Consider the following 18,267-nt stretch of genomic DNA (forward strand, 5'->3'; position numbering starts at 1 on the left):
TTTTTTTAATTTTCTACATATGCATTTAAATTGTACAACTTTTTACTATATATATTTAATAATAGGACATGGCGTGTTCAGTTTCTCGTTCTGAGCTGAAGTATATCCATTTAAGTCTGTTTTTCTGCTCTGACCTGCTCTAAAGAAGTTTGAATACATAAAAACTTGGGTACTTTTTTGTGAGTGTAATGTAGCAGACATGAGACAATTTATAAATTTGAAATAAATCAATTAAAATAACGAAATTGAATTAAATGCACGTACGGATTTTGCGTTTATGTAAATATGCATTTTATAATTTTTTACTCTACTTAAATTTTATTCATTTATTCTAAAATTAAAAAAATTTACAATCGTCAGCTACATTCACACTCATACTTTTTTCAGTAAATTTTAGTACTTCTAAAGTTAAGAAATTATTTATAACTAGGTCTCCTATTTAAAGCTATTGGACATAAAATTAAACATCTACCACAAAAAAAAAATTCTATGGCCCAAAACTAGGTCAAGTCCCACTTTCCTACTTATTTAACAAAATATTTGTATAAATAAAAAATGAAACATTTGTACAAATTTTATTTACTGTCTACTGAAATTACCACTACGCGACATCTCGTGATAAATTAAAAAAAAGCTTACCACCAAATTTTAATTTTGACATCAAACACTAGGTGGTTTTATTTATTTATCAAAAAAAACATATCGTATCTAAACGCTTCAGCAAATTTTTTCCTCATCACCTTTCTTTGCAAAAAGGATTTAAAAATAATAATAATAACAATAAGAGACTTATTAAATACATGAGTAATAATTTATTTTATAATAATGTATGAACTTTATAAACAATATAACATTATGTCGAAGAATATATTTTACTTTTATTTATATTAAATATGTATAGTTATTAATATTAATAATAATAATCATAGATGTGGAAATAAATGATGACTCTGTTATTGAACACAATTAATTTATAAACAAATAAATTGCAGCATTCAGTACCATAATTATACAATTATTTCAGCTAAATTATATTCGATAAACTAAACAAAAAAAAATTTATAAAATGAATTGACATGATTAAAATTTCATTTTTTTCTTTTATTTTTATCATTTTATTTAAATATTTTATTAATTTAATCTAACTACGATAATCTAACATCAAACAAACAAAATATCGTATGCTCGTTTGAAAAAATACAAATCCCATCGTATAGGGAAGATATATCAAAGACAATTCATTAATTTATCAGCTATCCCTGCACAGGAAAAAAAGATTTCTTGGCATAAGAAACTTATGATCCTGAAGTTAACAGATAATTAACAATTTTTGAATTTTTTTTCCAATAAATCAAATACAAAAGAAAAAAAAACTAAAAATATGCACATGTAGAAAATTAAAAAAACTAAAAGTGCAATTTTGTTAAATATTTTTTAAAATAATTTATCGTTTTGAAAAAAATCCAAACAATTATTAAAGGTCGGCTAACTTCAGTATCACAAAAATTTTTACTTGCCCCAAGAATTTTTTTACACTATAAATTGAACACACAAATTATTTTTTTCTTGCACCAAAAATTTTTTTCTAGTCTTAAGAAAATTCGTCTTTAATTCATATTACAAAATATTCCTTGTGCCAAGAAATCCTTTTTTTCTGTGTGGTCACACTCCAATTTGAAATAAAAGATCCTGATTATTTTCCATTGAAGTAAATCTTCTGCAATCAATCGGGAAATAATAAATTTCCTACTATTATTCTCAATAAGATTCAATCGGAATTTTCAATCAGGGACCAAAGATTTTCCTAAATAATTTATCTAAAAAGAATGATTCATTACGAATAGATTTGTTTTCATTACTGAGTTAAATTAATTTTATCATCGGTGATTAATTCAATTGGTTATCATTCATAGAATTGTCAAATAAGTCCAAGTACCTTTTATAAATAAGCCAATAATTAATTTCAAAAATAAAAATAATAATTCAAAAAATATAAATAATAATAATTAATTATTCAACGTTAAGAAAAATAAAATAAATTAATTTATGAAAGATAAAATGCGTTGCACAAATCCTTCATAATCTAACAAAAAAAAAATTATATATAAATATATTATAATAAATAAAGACTTGAATTAATTAATATATTATGTCAATAATGATGTGGAATAAACGTCTCATCGATAGTAATTATAATAATAATAATAATAATAATATCTAAATTGGCTATTTCTTGGCACTTTCGCGGACATTTTAAAGTACAACAAAAAATCAGTGATTAGAAAAAAAAAAAATCAGTAAAGTGTAAGTGTCTATATGTTCAAATGACATTCGATTGTTAACGATAAAAAATAAAACAATAAACAAAATAAAATATAAATTTGTGAGTTAAGTTTTGTTGACGTGATATTGAGCGATTATTTGATTACTTTTAGTATTAAATTACGACAATCGTCAACACGGAGGTGAATTTAATTGCGCTTGCTGTGTCGAGGGCGGTGGAGGTGCTGCCGGTGATTCTGTTGACGTTACTGCCAGCGATTGAGATGACAGAGATGATGATTGGGATGACGGTGCTTGATTAACGTCTGGCTCTATTCCTAGTCGTTTTCTAGCGAACAATATTTTTTCCATTAGCTCGTGGTGAGCTTCCAGCCGTTCGATGCAGTGAAGACAAGCTGTTTTAGGCAGCGGATCATTGACTTTAACCTGGGGACGATAATTGGTAAATTATGTATTTATTACCAGTGATTTTTATCATGATAAGTATCAAAACTTTTACTGTTTGTTTTAAGTATTTAATCAACTGGAATTGCATTAGCAATTATTACTTACAGTGATTGGAAGATAAGCATTTATTTTTTCAGCCAATTTCATTCTCTCGCCTTCCTCACCGTAAATATGGATTACAAAACGATTCATTTTACTGCAAAGTCTACAAATGAACCCAGTGATCACAGCTTTATCCATGCTACCCATTTTTGGGCCTCCCACGCAAATCTGTCAGGAACTCACGATTATTCACTTACGATATATACAATTAAATATATATATATATATATATATATATATATATATATATATATATATATATATATGTATATTTATATATATCTATATTTATATATTTTTTTTTTTTGCTAATTTATCCTTGAACTAATAAATTTTCATAGAAAATTAAGTGACTGTTTAGTTTATTGTTGCAATAAATATTTATGAATAATAAAACAATAATTAATAGACTCACTTGTAATAAAATTTCTAAGTAATTGTCTTCTACTAAGAACGTACAGATTTGTTTATTACCATTCTAGAAGGCATATACGGTTGGCGCTGAGTATGTATACTCAAAGGGCCGAAAATAATTTCGAATAAACCCGCTCCGATAAATAAATTATTCCGTTTTTTTTCTAATCCCTCCACTGACAGGTACTTAAAAAAATAACAAAACCCTTTGTCAGCTCTAAAAAATAAATTATATGATATTTATATTTAATTTACTGTCATAAAATATATTGGAGTAGTTTATAAAATAAATTTCCACAATAGGAATTTGCAGTACGCTCCTGAATCATCTGTCGTCTGTCAAAACTCAAAATAATTCTAAAAATTGTCCCAGTAATTTTTGAATTTTTTAAATCCCGCTAAAATAATTAAAATATTACAAATTTAACTAAAAATATGTGTAGTTTTTGTTTATATATACATTTTAAAAAAAAGTAAATATTTAAAGCTAAAATGAAAATTTCAACGTATCCTAAAATACAAAACTTTTAATTGGGTAAAATTTAAAAATGGCGTTGACCGTCAGCTGAAAACTGTCAATTTGACACTGGTATTTTTTAAATTATTATATTTATAATAATAAATATAATGTCATTTATTTTTACTGTCATTTTTACGTACATATTTACAGGATTATTTTAAATGGATTCAAATAGTCGGCTGGGTTTTTAAAAACCATAAGTGTAGGTGGTAAATATGTATAAAGAAATAGGTTAAAAGAGAGATAAGCTGAGGAATTTATAAACTGGGATAACATGAAGTATACAACAGAATAAACGCACCAGCCTATTGGAATGCTTAATACACATTTCTGCCAACTTAATCATTTAATCGTTCCCTATTCACTGAGGCCCATTTTCGCCGTCCCGATAATACTCAAGTCTCGATTGAAATTGTGCATACAATAAACTGTAGAGTAAAAAAAAACGAGACAAAGACATCGTGAAAAAGAAGGAGAGTATAACACATATATATTTATATACATATATGTGCTGATGGATGTGTGCTTATGTATAAACGTAGAGATATACATAAAATAAAATTGTGCACACCAATATGGTAACTGGGAGAGATTAATAAACTGTTGAGGATCATAAAAAAATATAAATATAAAATGTTTTAAAAATGTTGAGGTTGTTGGTGTTTACAGTAATAATTAATATGGTTATTATTATTAAATCGTGTAATTTAAATTAGAGCTCATCATTGGGTTATTTGTTTATAAGCCAAGATAAAGAGAATCATGTGCGATGTGTGTGTTGATTTTCACGACCTTTTGCTTTCATGTAAGCATTTTATTTTATTTATTTACTTATTTACTTTTTTTTATATTTTATTTATCTTGTTGGCGGGTTTTAAATAATAATCAGCACGATTATAAATAATTGTGGCTCGTGATGACTGATATTATTTGTTGATACTCTTTTATACTCGAGTTATATTTTTAACGAGTGGCAAATTTTTTGGTTATATTATAGCTGACATTATTGTCTTTGTTGTTTTACTAGTGACAATTGTCTGGTGATTCGATTTGTCGCAATTCGTTGCTAGCTGGTGTAGATTAATGGAGTTAGATATTGCGATTAATTAATTTTTTTTTTTTATTTACTTTTATTTCAGACGAGGAACGTTCCTCGAAAGAGCCTGACGAGGTTGCCTCTCTTTGTGCCATAGATGTGGACATTATACTCCACTATGTTAATCAATGGGTTCAAAGGTAAGATTGGTTAGTGGTTTTATAGAATTTAATTTTATAAATTGAGTAATTGATTGGTGATTTTCAGACAATGTATGTGTTGTTATCGTGACTCGAAGAACTTTGAGAGGTTTATACGTTTGACCCATAGCGTTGTCCTGTGCACACTTCAGCAGCTAAAAGCGATCCAGAGTAAAAAGGAGGATGGAGCTGATAAATCAACTGGGTGTGATAATGATGACAAGGGTGTGGAGACAGATGATAAGGAGTCACGAGAGAAAGAAGAGACGAAAGAAGGAAAGGAAAAAGGTTCTGAGTCGTCAACAGCTGTGGCAGCAAGTGATTATAAATCAAAGCACCGCTGGACTCAACAGGATCGGGAAAAATTATTTCATTTGCTGTCGAAGATATTTCTTTTGAATTTCCCTCTGTACATTGCCATGAAGCATGGCGGTGCTTTGAATCCACTTGCACCAGTTAAAGACGAAGGAGGATTTTGTGAGCCTCAAGATCCTGAAGTACCAGCACCGCTTATTCGTGTTGTTTCGTTATTTTGTCGTGAAAATGGTATAAATTTAATGTCTTCCTGTTTTGACATGGAGGAACCGCTTCCAGTTGGCCTGGCCCACTCTTTGGTAGCTGTTATTTATAATCTTAAATTGTGGCTTAATTATCCAAGTATTTTGCAATTATATGTGCCACTGAGAAGTCGAGTTATGAAGTACATGTGCCGTCTTGCTGATAAAGATTTACGAACACCAGTTGTTAGGACAATGGCTGATTTTATGTGGAGCGCTGTTAAAGATCCAGCAGACGCAGTACTGCCGACTTTTGATCGCGATGGTTTAGATTTAGCTTTTAAATATTTTACAAGCACAACTTTAACAATGAGACTTGCTGGCATCGCTCAGATAAACGTTCACATTACGGCGTTCAATGAATTATGCAACAGTGAAACGGTCGCAGAAGTCGAGCAAGTTGGTCATGCGTTGGCCGCCTGGTTAACGGAAAATAATATAATATCTCATATATTTGGACCAAACCTACATGTCGAGGTGATAAAACAGAGTCATATTGTCCTGAGCTTCCTGGCAATGGAGGGAAGAATATCTTCGACGGACATGGACACAATGTGGCAAGCAGCACAATTGAAACATTGCGCACGTCCAGTTTATGACCTACTTGCACCTTTGGTTAAACATCTAGCACCGACACCAGTTCTCCATCTCTACTCATTGCTTGGGAAACTCGAGCCAAAAGATCACACCGAGCAGAGTCTCTTTTTAGCCTCTGCGTTGATTAAATTTATATGGACATCAGGTGCTCCAGGATATCCCGGTGGGTTGTCAATAAAAAATCGCGATTTATCACGTGGTCCCGATGACATTGACAGCAGTAGCAGCGATCCCAGTGGTATGGACGGCAGTAGTCCTGAGGAAGATGAAGAAGAGCCTAGTCCAGCACCGTCAGAAGGTCCCTCGCCTAGGAAACAAGCTCGTGGTGACAGCAGTGACTGTGAGGGAAATTGTAAAGGAAAAAGTATCGATAGAATGCCAGTGGAATCTAATTTAGAAGTTGATGAATTTGCTGGTGATAAATTAGACCGCAGTACGCCTCCCATCACTACGAGTCCTATTGATGATGACACAAACACAGAAGTGAGATTGTACAATAGAAAGGTAAAGACACAAAGTGGATCGGATGCAGAAGCTGATACAGAAAAGTCAGCAGCCGAAGAGCCGATTATTCATGAGAAGAAAAAAAGAAAAATATTACGAAAACGTAAGACACCGCAAAAACGTTTGGTTAATGTGGAGGAAAATATACAGGGTAATATTGTTGTATCTGAGGATAGAGAGTCACAGGATTTGCCAAGCGAGGGACCAGATTCGCTGGATGTTGAGGATAAGTCGAGAATAGATAATGCTGGTTTGGATTCAGCGTCAAAAGAGCCCAAGATAGACACTTTGGACTGCGTTAAACAGCAGCAGAGATCTCTATTGGAACCCAATGATCAGCAAGTTCCTACGACGACCTTACTGAGAAGTACTAGTAAAAACAGTGATAAGTACATGTCGTTGGTGGAGCACGGATCATTAACAAGGGATCCAGATTCAATTGACAGTTCACACGACGAAGACAGCGATCCTGTGGCAGCTGGAGTTGTCGTTGGTGCTACTGATCCAACAGGTGCCGTTATATCAGAACTCGCGGGCCTTGTTCACGCTACTGGTCAATCATTTCTACCTTCTGGACTGGATGACATGCTGTCCGACGAGGAGGGATCTTATAGCAGCAGAATTTCCAATAAAAGTGAAAAAAATATGGCGGATTTCGACGGAGAAGAGAGCGGGTGCGAAGAAGAGTTAGCTCAGCTGGCTGCCAGACACTTGAGTACAATTCAAATGCAAGCTTACGCTCCTCATTCTCACCACCACAATCATCATCAGCATCACCATCATCACCACCATCACGCTCCCCACGCAATGACCATGAGGAGATCCGTCTTCCGGCCTCCGCAAGTTCGCAGAAGAGCTATGAGACAGCAGTCCATGAGCTCGCGACTCGCATCCCAGTTTAATTTAGAGACAGTATGCAAGCCTGGAAACACACTGCTCTGGGATCTTCTTCAAGACGATAAAATTGGTCAGCTGGGCGAAGGATTGGCTCTTGAAGCAGAGAAAGCGCTGTGTAATCTTTTGTGTTTCAATGTCGACCGTTTAATTCCTATGAAATTTATCGAAGGTTGCTTGGAGAATCTGGCAGCTAATCATTCAGTGGTCGTGTCACTCAGATTACTACCAAAGCTACTCGCAAGTTTCCAGCAATTTGGGGCAATGGACGCGCACACTATCACTACTTGGGCTGACCGAGAACGCGGTATGATGAAACATTTTTTCAGTAATTTAAAAGCATACACAAGTAATTACGCGAATAATTCAAATAATTCAAATTCAATGAATTTATATTCACACCAAACTGAAGTACAAGTAAGATTACAATTTTTATCTTCAATATTTTCGCCTCTCGGATCGCCAGATTGTTTTCGCTTGAGTTTAGAACAAGTAGACATACTCTGGCAATGTCTCTCCCAAGATCCGACGTGTGCTGATGAGCTTTTTAGCTGGCTGCTGAGTCAGGCTAAATCAACAGAGCAACATGCACTTGGAATGGACACTTTGAAGCATCTGTGTATGCGTAAATTACCCAGTTTACCACCAGAAACAATCAGCATGACCGGATTAAGTTTATTTCAACAGCTGTGTAATTTGGCTCGTTTGGCAGCTGCTCATCTAGATCGTCCATTAAGAGAAGTTGATTCTGTGGGAATGGATTTTCTATGGCGAATAGCTTTAAGAGCTAAATCAACAGATGTCAGTATGGCGGCCATACAATATCTCAATGGCTACTACATGTCTCGTCAATTGACCCAAGAAGCGGAATTTGTATCTCAATGCATGACTCATCTGGAAGCGGCAAGCGCGGACTTGGAGAATAACGAAGAAGCGAGTCTTCGGTGTATACAGCGGGCGCTTTTACTTCTCCGTACTCACTTGGAGGCATTTAGAAAACGTTACGCGTATCATTTACGTCGATGGGCATTGGAAGGACGCGGAGCTGGTTCCCATGTCGCTATGAGCAGCTCTGACAAAGGACAGCACCTGAAAATTTATGTACAACCCGCTGGAATTCCTGACAAAACAACATTTTCACTGCTGAGTACCGACTACGTAGCCGACTTGAGAGCGGAAGTAGCCAAGTGGTGGGATGATACACAAAATAATAAAACAAATGCCGAGTCTTCAGCGTCAGGTTCATCGAATACCAACTCATCAGTCCTGGGAACTCTTTTGACAGACGGACCCATCAGAATGATAACTCAAGGCCAGGAGTTGACGTTTGAATACGACGAGAAGACACTGCAAGAAATGGGATTCAAAGACGGACAGTTGGTATTCATTTCTCTCGGCGCTTCTGGTAATCGCGGTGGCAATGTCAGTCGAGGAAAACGTGACGTAGATTCAGCTTCACTGTTACCTCCTCCGCCACGAGAATCACTGCCAACTTTATTACTCCTGAAGCATCAGTACTTCGAGCAGCTGTTTACATTAATGAGGACCTTGAGTGCAATGAAGTCTATGGTGAAAGGTGGACAGAAAATACCGCATACCAAAGCACAAGTTTTATCTCGCAGAGTATGGGATACTCTTATGCTACTGCCTACCAGTCCAACTTTACTCAGAGGGTTTCAGAAACTCGGAGAAACATCTCTACCTGAACTACTTGACCCAGCGAGTCCGCAGAAACTTATGTACTCACTCTACATCGTCGAGTCACTCAGCAGAAGGAACCCACCCTCGTCTCCGGTCTCTTGCTCCAATTCTGTCACGATAACTCCCGTCCATGAAGGCGGCGGTGACGCCTCTGAAGAAACTCAAGGTGACAACAAAGACCAGACGGTTGCTGAAGACTCAGTACCCTGGGCTACAAACTTTGTCCAACACGGCGGCTTACGACATCTTTTTGACATCTTCATGTCCGGGTGTTTAGAACGTGGCGACGGCAGCGAATGGCAGCAAGACTGTCTCGCGAGTTTACTTAAACAGCTCTGCCATTTAGGAGTCGTACGTGAAGAAAAGAAACGACCTAAATCTGAAAAATTAATTGTACCGCGATTGAGTGATGCGATGCTCGCCATGATGACTGTTGACACGGTAATGACAAGAATAACAAGTATTTTAAATGCCGCTTCTATGCCGCGTGATCCCAATCACTATAAAACTGGACTTTTTGGAAGGTCGCAAGTGATTCATTACACTATGGCTCTACTTGTCTGCTGGGTTCACAGTGACCCACGTGTCCGACAGACTCTTTTTTCATCTTCTGAGTTATTTGGTAACACGTGGCTCCGAAGATTAGTTTTAGAAGACCCTGAGCCAGCGGTACGCCGAGAAGTTTGTACGGCATTGTACCGTCTTTGTTTAGGGACAACAGTCCACGAAGAAGACGAAGAAAAAACAAATGATAAAGGTGATAACACTGCGTTGATTGTCCCAATGTTGAACACTCTGCTGGAGCACTTGGTATTCGCTGAAGCGATGCAACCGTCTCACAGACGTCGGCCTGATCTTCCTCTGCATCTTCATTCGGCGATTCACGAAGACGGCAAAGAACCTTACGGTCCTGCATGCCGTGATTACTTTTGGCTAGTGTGTAGACTTGTCGACGCGCTACCTGATGAAGCCATCAGAGAAGTCGGAGCTGATGAGTCTGAGCAAGGAGGCACGATAGATTTGGAAGCCTTGGCCAGCAGCGTTATAGACTCGGTACTTAATCGTGAGCACTTGGAAACTCGTCACAATACCGTCGAAGACGACGCACTTGTTGGGCTTTTAAATCTTACATGCAATATTATGTCACACAATCCACCATGCAAACAATCAAAGATTGGACAGAATTTACTTCACCGAGTCTTTGATTTTCTTTTTGCTCTGCCCAACTCTCGAATGAAACACGTGCCGAAATGCAAGAGTCAAGTCTCAAGGTCCGCGGCCTTTGACCTTCTAGCCGAGCTCGCAAAGTCTGCGCCCGACAATTACCGAATTTTACATGAAAAACTTCTGACTCAACACAAACCTGGACCACACTCGCCGTACCCGTGGGACTACTGGCCGCACGAAGACGGTCGCTCTGACTGTGGGTATGTCGGATTAACTAATTTAGGAGCCACCTGCTACATGGCCAGCTGCATGCAACATTTATATATGATGCCCCAAGCAAGACTCGCGATACTCAGCGCAGACTGCAATCGTGCTAACAAACACCAGCTAACATTAAGAGAACTTCAGAGGATGTTCGCGTATCTCCTAGAGTCTGAACGGAAGGCCTACAATCCAAGAAGTTTTTGTCGTGTCTACACGATGAACCACGAGCCTCTGAATACCGGTGAACAAAAAGACATGGCTGAATTTTTTATAGATCTTGTATCAAAGCTAGAAGAAATGACGTCAGACTTGAAAACTCTCGTGAAAACTTTATTTTGCGGAGTTATTTCTAACAACGTGGTCTCGCTTGATTGCGAGCATGTCAGCAGAACTGTCGAAGAATTTTATACAGTCCGTTGTCAAGTTGCGGACATGAGAAATCTTTACGAAAGTCTTGATGAAGTCACAGTAAAAGACACATTGGAAGGCGATAATATGTACACGTGCTCGCAGTGCGGTAAAAAAGCCAGAGCTGAAAAGCGCGCGTGTTTCAAAAAGTTACCCCATATTTTGTGCTTTAATACTATGCGATATACATTCAATATGGGCACGATGTTGAAAGAAAAAGTAAACACGCACTTTAGTTTTCCACTGAGACTGGACATGTCGGGTTATGTAGAGAAAAAATTAATTCCTCAGCACTATCGGGAGGATAAACGTAAAGGAGAGTGCGACAAAACCGAGTGTGAGAATGATGATAAAATAAATATTGATAAAGACGATGATAATGCGAGGGCTGAGCACTACCAGTATGAGTTAATTGGCGTTACTGTTCACACTGGAACTGCTGATGGTGGACACTACTATAGTTTTATTCGAGATCGTACTTCTGCCAACAAGGACAAGTGGTTTTTATTTAACGACGCAGAAGTTAAACCTTTTGATCCCAGTCAAATAGCCGCTGAATGTTTCGGTGGTGAAATGACAAGCAAAACTTATGACTCGGTAACTGATAAATTTATGGATTTCAGTTTTGAAAAAACAAATTCAGCGTACATGCTCTTTTACGAATGGTGCGCAGATCCCAGTTCTGAGCAACACAAAGAAGAGGAAGCTACTGGTTCAAGTCCGTCGGTAGTTGCGACTATTCATGAGGATCCAAATCGTTTTAATGAAAAACTTTATGCGCAGTTGGAACTTAATAAAGAACTGGAAGATTGGATTTGGCAGGACAACATGCATTTTCTTCAAGACAAAAATATATTTGAGCACACGTATTTTAGTTTTATGTGGCAAATATGCGGATATATACCAGGTACTCTGCTGTCACTGTATCCAGATGTTACGGAAATGTCGGCAGAGTTATCAACGTCGTTTTTCATGGAGACATTTATTCATGCTAAAGAGAAACCAACGATGGTCCAATGGGTTGAGTTGCTGACAAAACAGTTCAACGCCTCAGCTGGAGCATGTGCAAGATTTCTTGAACGCATGGCCAGTGATTCCTGGTGGCCTATACAAATTCTAGTCAAGTGTCCGAATCAAATGGTGCGTCAGATGTTCCAGCGACTGTGTATTCATGTGATACAACGATTAAGATCCACTCAAGCTCCTCTGTACCTGTTGTGTGAAAATGAAGACGAATCTTCGGACAATCAGTTCAATGGCGTCGGTACCCAGTCCTGCGTCACGCGATTCGTCAGAATGTTGTTGTCGTTGATGGAACACGCCAAGCAACATCTCAAGCATCTAACCGAGTACTTTAGTTTCTTGTACGAGTTCTGCAAAATGGGAGAAGAAGAGACGTTATTTTTGATCAGAGTCCAGGCGATATCTACGATGATTAATTTTTATCTTGGGCACAAAACTCTCGAGATGGTTGACACTGTCAGCGAGGAAGAAGAGGAAGAAGAGGAGGAAATTGTTGTAGCAGTGCCAGCTGAAAAATTGCGACCAGCTTCGCTGGATAAAATGATAACCCTGATAGCAACTCTCGTTGAAAGAAGCCGAGGACCTGATCATCGACTAACGCTGTCTCCAGCAGATCGCAGCGCCGTCGCTGGCGGCAAAGGTTTCCCGTTTTTATATCAACAGACTCGCGATGTTATTAATCTTAACCAAACCCGCAATCTTATCCAGTCACTGTGCCGGTGGAATGATAGACTCGCCATCCACATTGTCACCATGATCTTTCAAGCCATCACCAAACACACGGACACATGCCAGCCATTTTTTAAATTACTTACGCTACTGACAGAAGGCTCTAATCCCACAGGACTGCCCTCGATGACTCAGCTGATCTTGAGCCGCGTTTGGGACGCCGCGAGAGCTGCGCCTCATGCAGCCCTCGAGTGGCTAGCGCTCGCAGTCACCAGGAGTAAATTAGCCCACACTTGGGTCCTCCAAGAGCTCGATACCTGGTTGCAACATTTTTTAATCGAGCATTCAAATCAAAGAGTCCGTTCTGCCGCAGCTTTCCTTCTCGTATCGCTCGTACCCTCAACTCATTTTCGCCAAGGATACCGAAGCACTCACCGACTTGGTCTCGGTTGCAATTCAACTCGAGAGTTCCAATTGCCCTCCGAAGCAACAATAATACTTCATCAAATTTACACAGCATTATTAAGATTACTTCAACCTGCCCGTCATTTTATAGACATTCAAACTCACGGTACCATGAAATTAACCGCATACTTTGCATTGATGACCTACTGCGTTGTTTCTAAAACTGAAAAATTAATGTTTGGACAGTATTTAAATGATTTGTGGACATTATTTCATCCGAAATTATCGGAACCGAGTATTCCTGTTCACCACAACAAGCAAGCTGTATTATTATTCTGGCACCATGTCTGCGTAGACTGCCCAGAAAACGTCACGATGATACTTCACAATCCTCATATCACCAAAAACATTGCTTTCAATTACATTCTAGCCGACCACGAAGACCAAGATGTTGTTTTATTTAACCGTGTAATGTTACCAGCTTACTACGGGCTCTTGAGACTCTGCTGTCAGCAGTCACGTGCATTCACACGTCAACTGGCAGCCCATCAAAATATCCAGTGGGCTTTTAAAAATATAACTCCTCATCCTACACAGTATTCAACGGCCGTCGACGAGTTATTCAAACTTATGCACTTGCTGGTGGCCCGACATCCCGACCAAACAGAGCAAGAGGAAGCAGACATTGCGACATTCAGACGTGGAACTTTGTCGTCATATCTCCAGGGCCTGGATGGTAGATCCTGCTGGGCGACACTCATATCAGCATTTAGAATTCTCATTGAGTCTGACGATGACCGTCTCTACGTGGTCTATAACGGCGGGCTGGGAATGGCTCTTGAGGCCTTCCACATGTTGCACATAATGTACCACGAAGCAACGGCATGCCATGTTGCTAGTGACCTAGCAGAATTAATCGCCATAATAGTCGATCTTGTTCGATGCATGAGAACAGCTCGAGACGGTCCTGATGCCAGGAGTATCCTAGCTAATTGTAAAGAATGGCCTGATGTACTTCGTAAACTCGCGACTTTACTCAACACTTATAATCCCCCTGAGATAAGAAACTTAGCTATTGAATTACTAAAAGAGTTAGTGATGTTAGTACCTGCAGAAGCGATATTAATACTCGCACCTTTGCTCTCGCACTGCCATGCCGCTCTTCAAGAGTCCCACCCGGCTGTACCACCCGGTCCTTATCTACCAAGACGTTCAACACCTTCAGGAAAAATAGCTGCGCGACCAGCAAGGCCTATGGTTCAAATGGCAGTACCACACTCTCAGTTGGAAGCTACCAAAGGCTCTGATCCCGAGTACGACAGTGCTCTATTAGAATTTTATCTTCCGTATCACGAGCTGATTGATGTTATGTGCAGACTAGCCATAAATCACGACTGCATGACTGAAACTCTGGTTAATTTAAGTGCAATGCTAGGATTTGAAGGAGTGCCACTTCATCTCGCATTATTCCCTCGACTGTGGTTAGATGTTCATGCAGCCGCTCATATTGATCGCAAACATATAACAGCACTTTTATGTTCCTCATACACGGTCGACTACGTGGACGCAGTCTTGCTGGACGAAAGATCATCACTCGGCGTACCGGCAATTCACGCCTTCCTCAAGACATTTTTTCCCAAGCTTGCTAACCACGTGTTAACCGAGCAAACTTGCTCGCTAATTGATAACTTGGTCAGCAGCCTGAGCACGATGGTCGACTCAGTAGATGTCAAAGCTGCTGCGCACCGCCTCACGGGTGATCTACGTGCTCTTGCACTAGTTTACAGCAGCGGTAGTCAAGTAGAACCACCCAAATCTCTTCATCAGGCACTAGAGACTCTTCTTACTCGCACTAGAAATGCGCGACTTAAAGAAACTAGTACTCAGCAACAGGACATTGAAGCCCCGGCTAAAAAACGTAAATTTACACCTAGCAACGAGTGTGAGGACGACAGCGCCAGAAGAAGAAGTCAGTCTCCTGCAAATGTTGACGAAACACCTACTGTCAATCATCAAGAGCATGAGAGCAATGCGGTAATGGATGTCGAGGATAAGAGTGAACCAGCGGGAGAAAAACAAGAAACCAAATCAACAGATTCAGGTGATGAGCGCACAAGTAATCCAGACAACAGCAAGACAACTGTCAGTAAGTTGTCTCCAAGTGTTGATGGAACTTCATTGTCACCCTCGAGTCTTATGTCTGCTTCGTCAACTGGCAGCCGAACTAACCAACTAATGTGTTCTATGACAAATGTATCGTGGTTAGAGATGCTTGAAAAAACAATTGTTAATCTTCAAGTGATTGTGACAATGCAAACTAAAAACAATTAAATGAATTTATTAAATATTATTACAATAATGATAAATAATAAAAAATAATAAATAATAATAATAATGATTATAATTATAACTCGAGGTTTGTACAACAAGCCAATGGTTAATTTGTTTTCTTCCTCACTCAGGTGAAAATTCATTAAAATAAATAAGTAATTAAAAATATAAAACAAAATAATAAAAAATGATTGATAATAAAAGAGTGTGAGAGAAGAGTGAGGAAGAGTGTGAGAGACACTGTAAGTTTATGAAAGTGAGAATTTGAAAATAAAAAATTAAAAAAAAATTAATTAATTAATTATTATAATGAGTGCTCACGGATTAATCGTGTGGCGTTTTTATTGTAATTGTATAACACACACAATTTATTGGGACTGAACTTTGTGTATAGCTTTTTGCGAATTATTTGCCAGAATATATATAAAAAAATTGATAAATTAAATAATTATTATTTTAAATGGGCACAAGATTTGTTGGCCTGGAACACGATTCGTATGAGTGAATTTAATGATTTTTTTTATTATAAAAAAAAAGTAATTAATAAAATATTATTTAATCTGCTAATTATTTCATCAATTGTACATGTTTATTACTATTATTATTATTTATACCTAAGTGAGTACGTTAATAATTATCAATTTTTTATAGTCATTTTTTAAATGATAAGATGTAGTTATCAAGAAAATTATATAAATTCACACCAATAGTAATTTATTATTTGTTTCAGTGTTAAATATTTATTTTCATATATATTTAGTTTAGTAGTAAATAAATTTTAATAGATAAGTGAGTGTGAATGTAGCAGACATAAGACGATTTATAAATTTGAAATAAATAAATTAATTAATTGAAATATTTAAATTTAAAAAAATGCGCGTAAGGATTTTTCGTTTATCTAAATGTGCCTTTTTTAATTTTAACTCTACTTACTTTTTATTTGTTTATTTTAAAATTAAAAAAAATTATAATTGTCTGCTACATTCACACTTATATTAATAAGTCTTTCTTACGAGTGTGAATGTAGCAGACATCAAATTTAAAATTTTAAATAATTTAAAAAATAATATTTATAAAAAATGCACTTATTAACTTCAAAATTTTTTTAATTATTTACTCTATTAATAATTTTAAATTTGTCTGATGTCTGCTACATTCACTCATGTATTTTTTTTATAAATTAAAATTAACGGTGAGAGTTAATGTAACTGACAAGTAGGAATTTTTGAATAAATAAATAAAATGCTCGTATAATAAAAAATTAAAAAATACACGAATTTAGATCAATGAAAAAGTATGCGCGTTTTTCAAAACTATGAGTGTAAACGTAGCTGTCAATTGTTAATTTTTTTGAATTTTTAAATAAATAAATAAAATTTTAGTAGGATAAAAATTAGAAAATGCGTATTTAAATATTTGAAAAATCAGTACGTGCATTTTTTTAAATTTTATTATTTTGATTTATTTATTTATTTATTTATTTATTCAAAATTTTTAAACTGCCTCCTGTCTGCCAAATTCATGATTTTGAAGTTTGAAGACAATTAGCAATGTTCGGATGTTTTTGTTTAACAAATCAGTTACAAAAAAAAAATAAATAAAAATATGCACATGTAGAAAATTCAAAAAGCTATAAGTGAAATTTTTCAAATATTATTTTCTTTATAATCTATTGATTTTTAAAATGTCAAAAAATTATTAGAAGTCGGCTAACTTCAAGATCATGCTACATTCACATTCATTTTTAAACTTGATGATTTTAATTTATTATATTTATTTTTAATTTTATAAACTGTTTCATGTCTGCTACATTACACCCAATTAATGACAACTGCCAATCAATTATTTTATGTTCACAAAAACAAGTAAATCGTAAAATTTAAATAAATATTTTGACGCTGTAAGCAACTTCTTAAACTCTGCCGATAAAACAACACAAAATAGAGGTCGTTGTTTACAACCCAATATCAAGCCCTCAATATAAATTTATCTCATCTTACATTCACAATTTTATGTGCAGTACTAGGGTTAAACCCGCAAAAAAGAGTAGAAAGGTGTAGAAGAAATTAAATTTTAATCGCCGATCACGTAACTAAAAAATCCTCAAAAATGTTGGGAATGGATTTGAAAAGTCTGAAGAAAAATCCCTCTGTAAGTACTCTCAGTTTGATCCACTGTCAAGTAAATTACTACCTTTAAATCAATTAATTTCTCGATCTAATTACAATCATTAATAAAAATATTTTTTTTCCCACATTTATCCAGCTACTGCCTCTGTTTGCTTGTGTTATTGTCGGAGGTATAGGAGCAAGTGGATACTTAATACGTTTAGCAACGAAAAACCCTGATGTGACATGGAGCAGAAAAAGGAACCCAGAACCATGGCAAGAATACAAAACTAAACAGTACAAGGTATATATTGATCTTTATTATATATTTTGACAACAAACCCAAGCAATAATTATTTTTTTATTTCTTATTTACTTTCAGTTTAAATCTCAAGTTGATCATTCAAAATCACCAGTTCCAGAGTACTAAATAAATAAATAACATTTATTTAAATAATAATTTAATAGGTTACTAACGCATGTATCATAAATAATGTTTTGGTAAACTGTATTTATTATAATCATCAGTTAAAAAAATATAAAATGATACAAACGCAGTGTAAAAATAAAATGTTTTAAATATAGTATCTATTTATCTCGTATTTTTTAATTTTCCGCATTTATTTATTTATTTAAA

General features: G+C 36.2%; 3 protein-coding genes across 4 annotated transcripts; 2 read left to right on the forward strand and 1 right to left on the reverse strand.

Annotated features, from left to right (window-relative positions):
* Nucleotides 1-939: 939 nt before the first annotated feature.
* On the reverse strand, nucleotides 940-4,000 carry LOC103578856 (uncharacterized). 2 transcript variants are annotated; one of them, XM_008560077.3, is made up of 4 exons: nucleotides 3,907-4,000; nucleotides 3,248-3,463; nucleotides 2,836-3,000; nucleotides 940-2,709 (listed from the first exon to the last, which is right to left on the reverse strand). In XM_008560077.3, the coding sequence occupies exons 3-4, from the start codon at nucleotides 2,977-2,979 to the stop codon at nucleotides 2,455-2,457; spliced, it is 399 nt and encodes a 132-aa protein (XP_008558299.1). In that variant the 5' UTR covers nucleotides 2,980-3,000; nucleotides 3,248-3,463; nucleotides 3,907-4,000; the 3' UTR covers nucleotides 940-2,454. The 2 variants fall into 2 exon arrangements, with proteins under 2 accessions (XP_008558299.1, XP_008558300.1); XM_008560078.3 differs by having other exon boundaries at nucleotides 2,836-3,010.
* A 115-nt stretch (nucleotides 4,001-4,115) lies between these two features.
* On the forward strand, nucleotides 4,116-16,092 carry LOC103578855 (ubiquitin carboxyl-terminal hydrolase 34). Its single transcript, XM_008560076.3, has 3 exons — nucleotides 4,116-4,571; nucleotides 4,906-5,002; nucleotides 5,070-16,092. Exons 1-3 carry the CDS (start codon nucleotides 4,529-4,531, stop codon nucleotides 15,520-15,522), a joined length of 10,593 nt encoding a protein of 3,530 aa, XP_008558298.1. The 5' UTR covers nucleotides 4,116-4,528; the 3' UTR covers nucleotides 15,523-16,092.
* A 1,421-nt stretch (nucleotides 16,093-17,513) lies between these two features.
* LOC103578854 (cytochrome c oxidase subunit NDUFA4) lies at nucleotides 17,514-18,221 on the forward strand. The gene is made up of 3 exons (XM_008560075.3): nucleotides 17,514-17,673; nucleotides 17,788-17,934; nucleotides 18,013-18,221. The coding sequence occupies exons 1-3, from the start codon at nucleotides 17,632-17,634 to the stop codon at nucleotides 18,058-18,060; spliced, it is 237 nt and encodes a 78-aa protein (XP_008558297.1). The 5' UTR covers nucleotides 17,514-17,631; the 3' UTR covers nucleotides 18,061-18,221.
* Nucleotides 18,222-18,267: the final 46 nt, after the last annotated feature.

Source organism: Microplitis demolitor, chromosome 8 (assembly GCF_026212275.2).
Source record: "Microplitis demolitor isolate Queensland-Clemson2020A chromosome 8, iyMicDemo2.1a, whole genome shotgun sequence".
In the NCBI taxonomy this organism is placed as follows: domain Eukaryota; kingdom Metazoa; phylum Arthropoda; class Insecta; order Hymenoptera; family Braconidae; genus Microplitis; species Microplitis demolitor.

Excerpts from the sequence above, each read along its gene's own strand:
- LOC103578854 (XM_008560075.3), top strand. The coding sequence starts at position 17,632 with ATGTTGGGAATGGATTTGAAAAGTCTGAAGAAAAATCCCTCT. Across the intron at positions 17,674-17,787 it reads GTCTGAAGAAAAATCCCTCT|CTACTGCCTCTGTTTGCTTG; the intron begins GTAAGTACTCTC and ends ACATTTATCCAG. Across the intron at positions 17,935-18,012 it reads ACAAAACTAAACAGTACAAG|TTTAAATCTCAAGTTGATCA; the intron begins GTATATATTGAT and ends ATTTACTTTCAG.
- LOC103578856 (XM_008560077.3), bottom strand. The coding sequence starts at position 2,979 with ATGGGTAGCATGGATAAAGCTGTGATCACTGGGTTCATTTGTAGACTT. Across the intron at positions 2,710-2,835 it reads ATGCTTATCTTCCAATCACT|GTTAAAGTCAATGATCCGCT; the intron begins GTAAGTAATAAT and ends TATCGTCCCCAG.
- LOC103578855 (XM_008560076.3), top strand. The coding sequence starts at position 4,529 with ATGTGCGATGTGTGTGTTGATTTTCACGACCTTTTGCTTTCAT. Across the intron at positions 4,572-4,905 it reads TCACGACCTTTTGCTTTCAT|ACGAGGAACGTTCCTCGAAA; the intron begins GTAAGCATTTTA and ends CTTTTATTTCAG. Across the intron at positions 5,003-5,069 it reads GTTAATCAATGGGTTCAAAG|ACAATGTATGTGTTGTTATC; the intron begins GTAAGATTGGTT and ends GGTGATTTTCAG.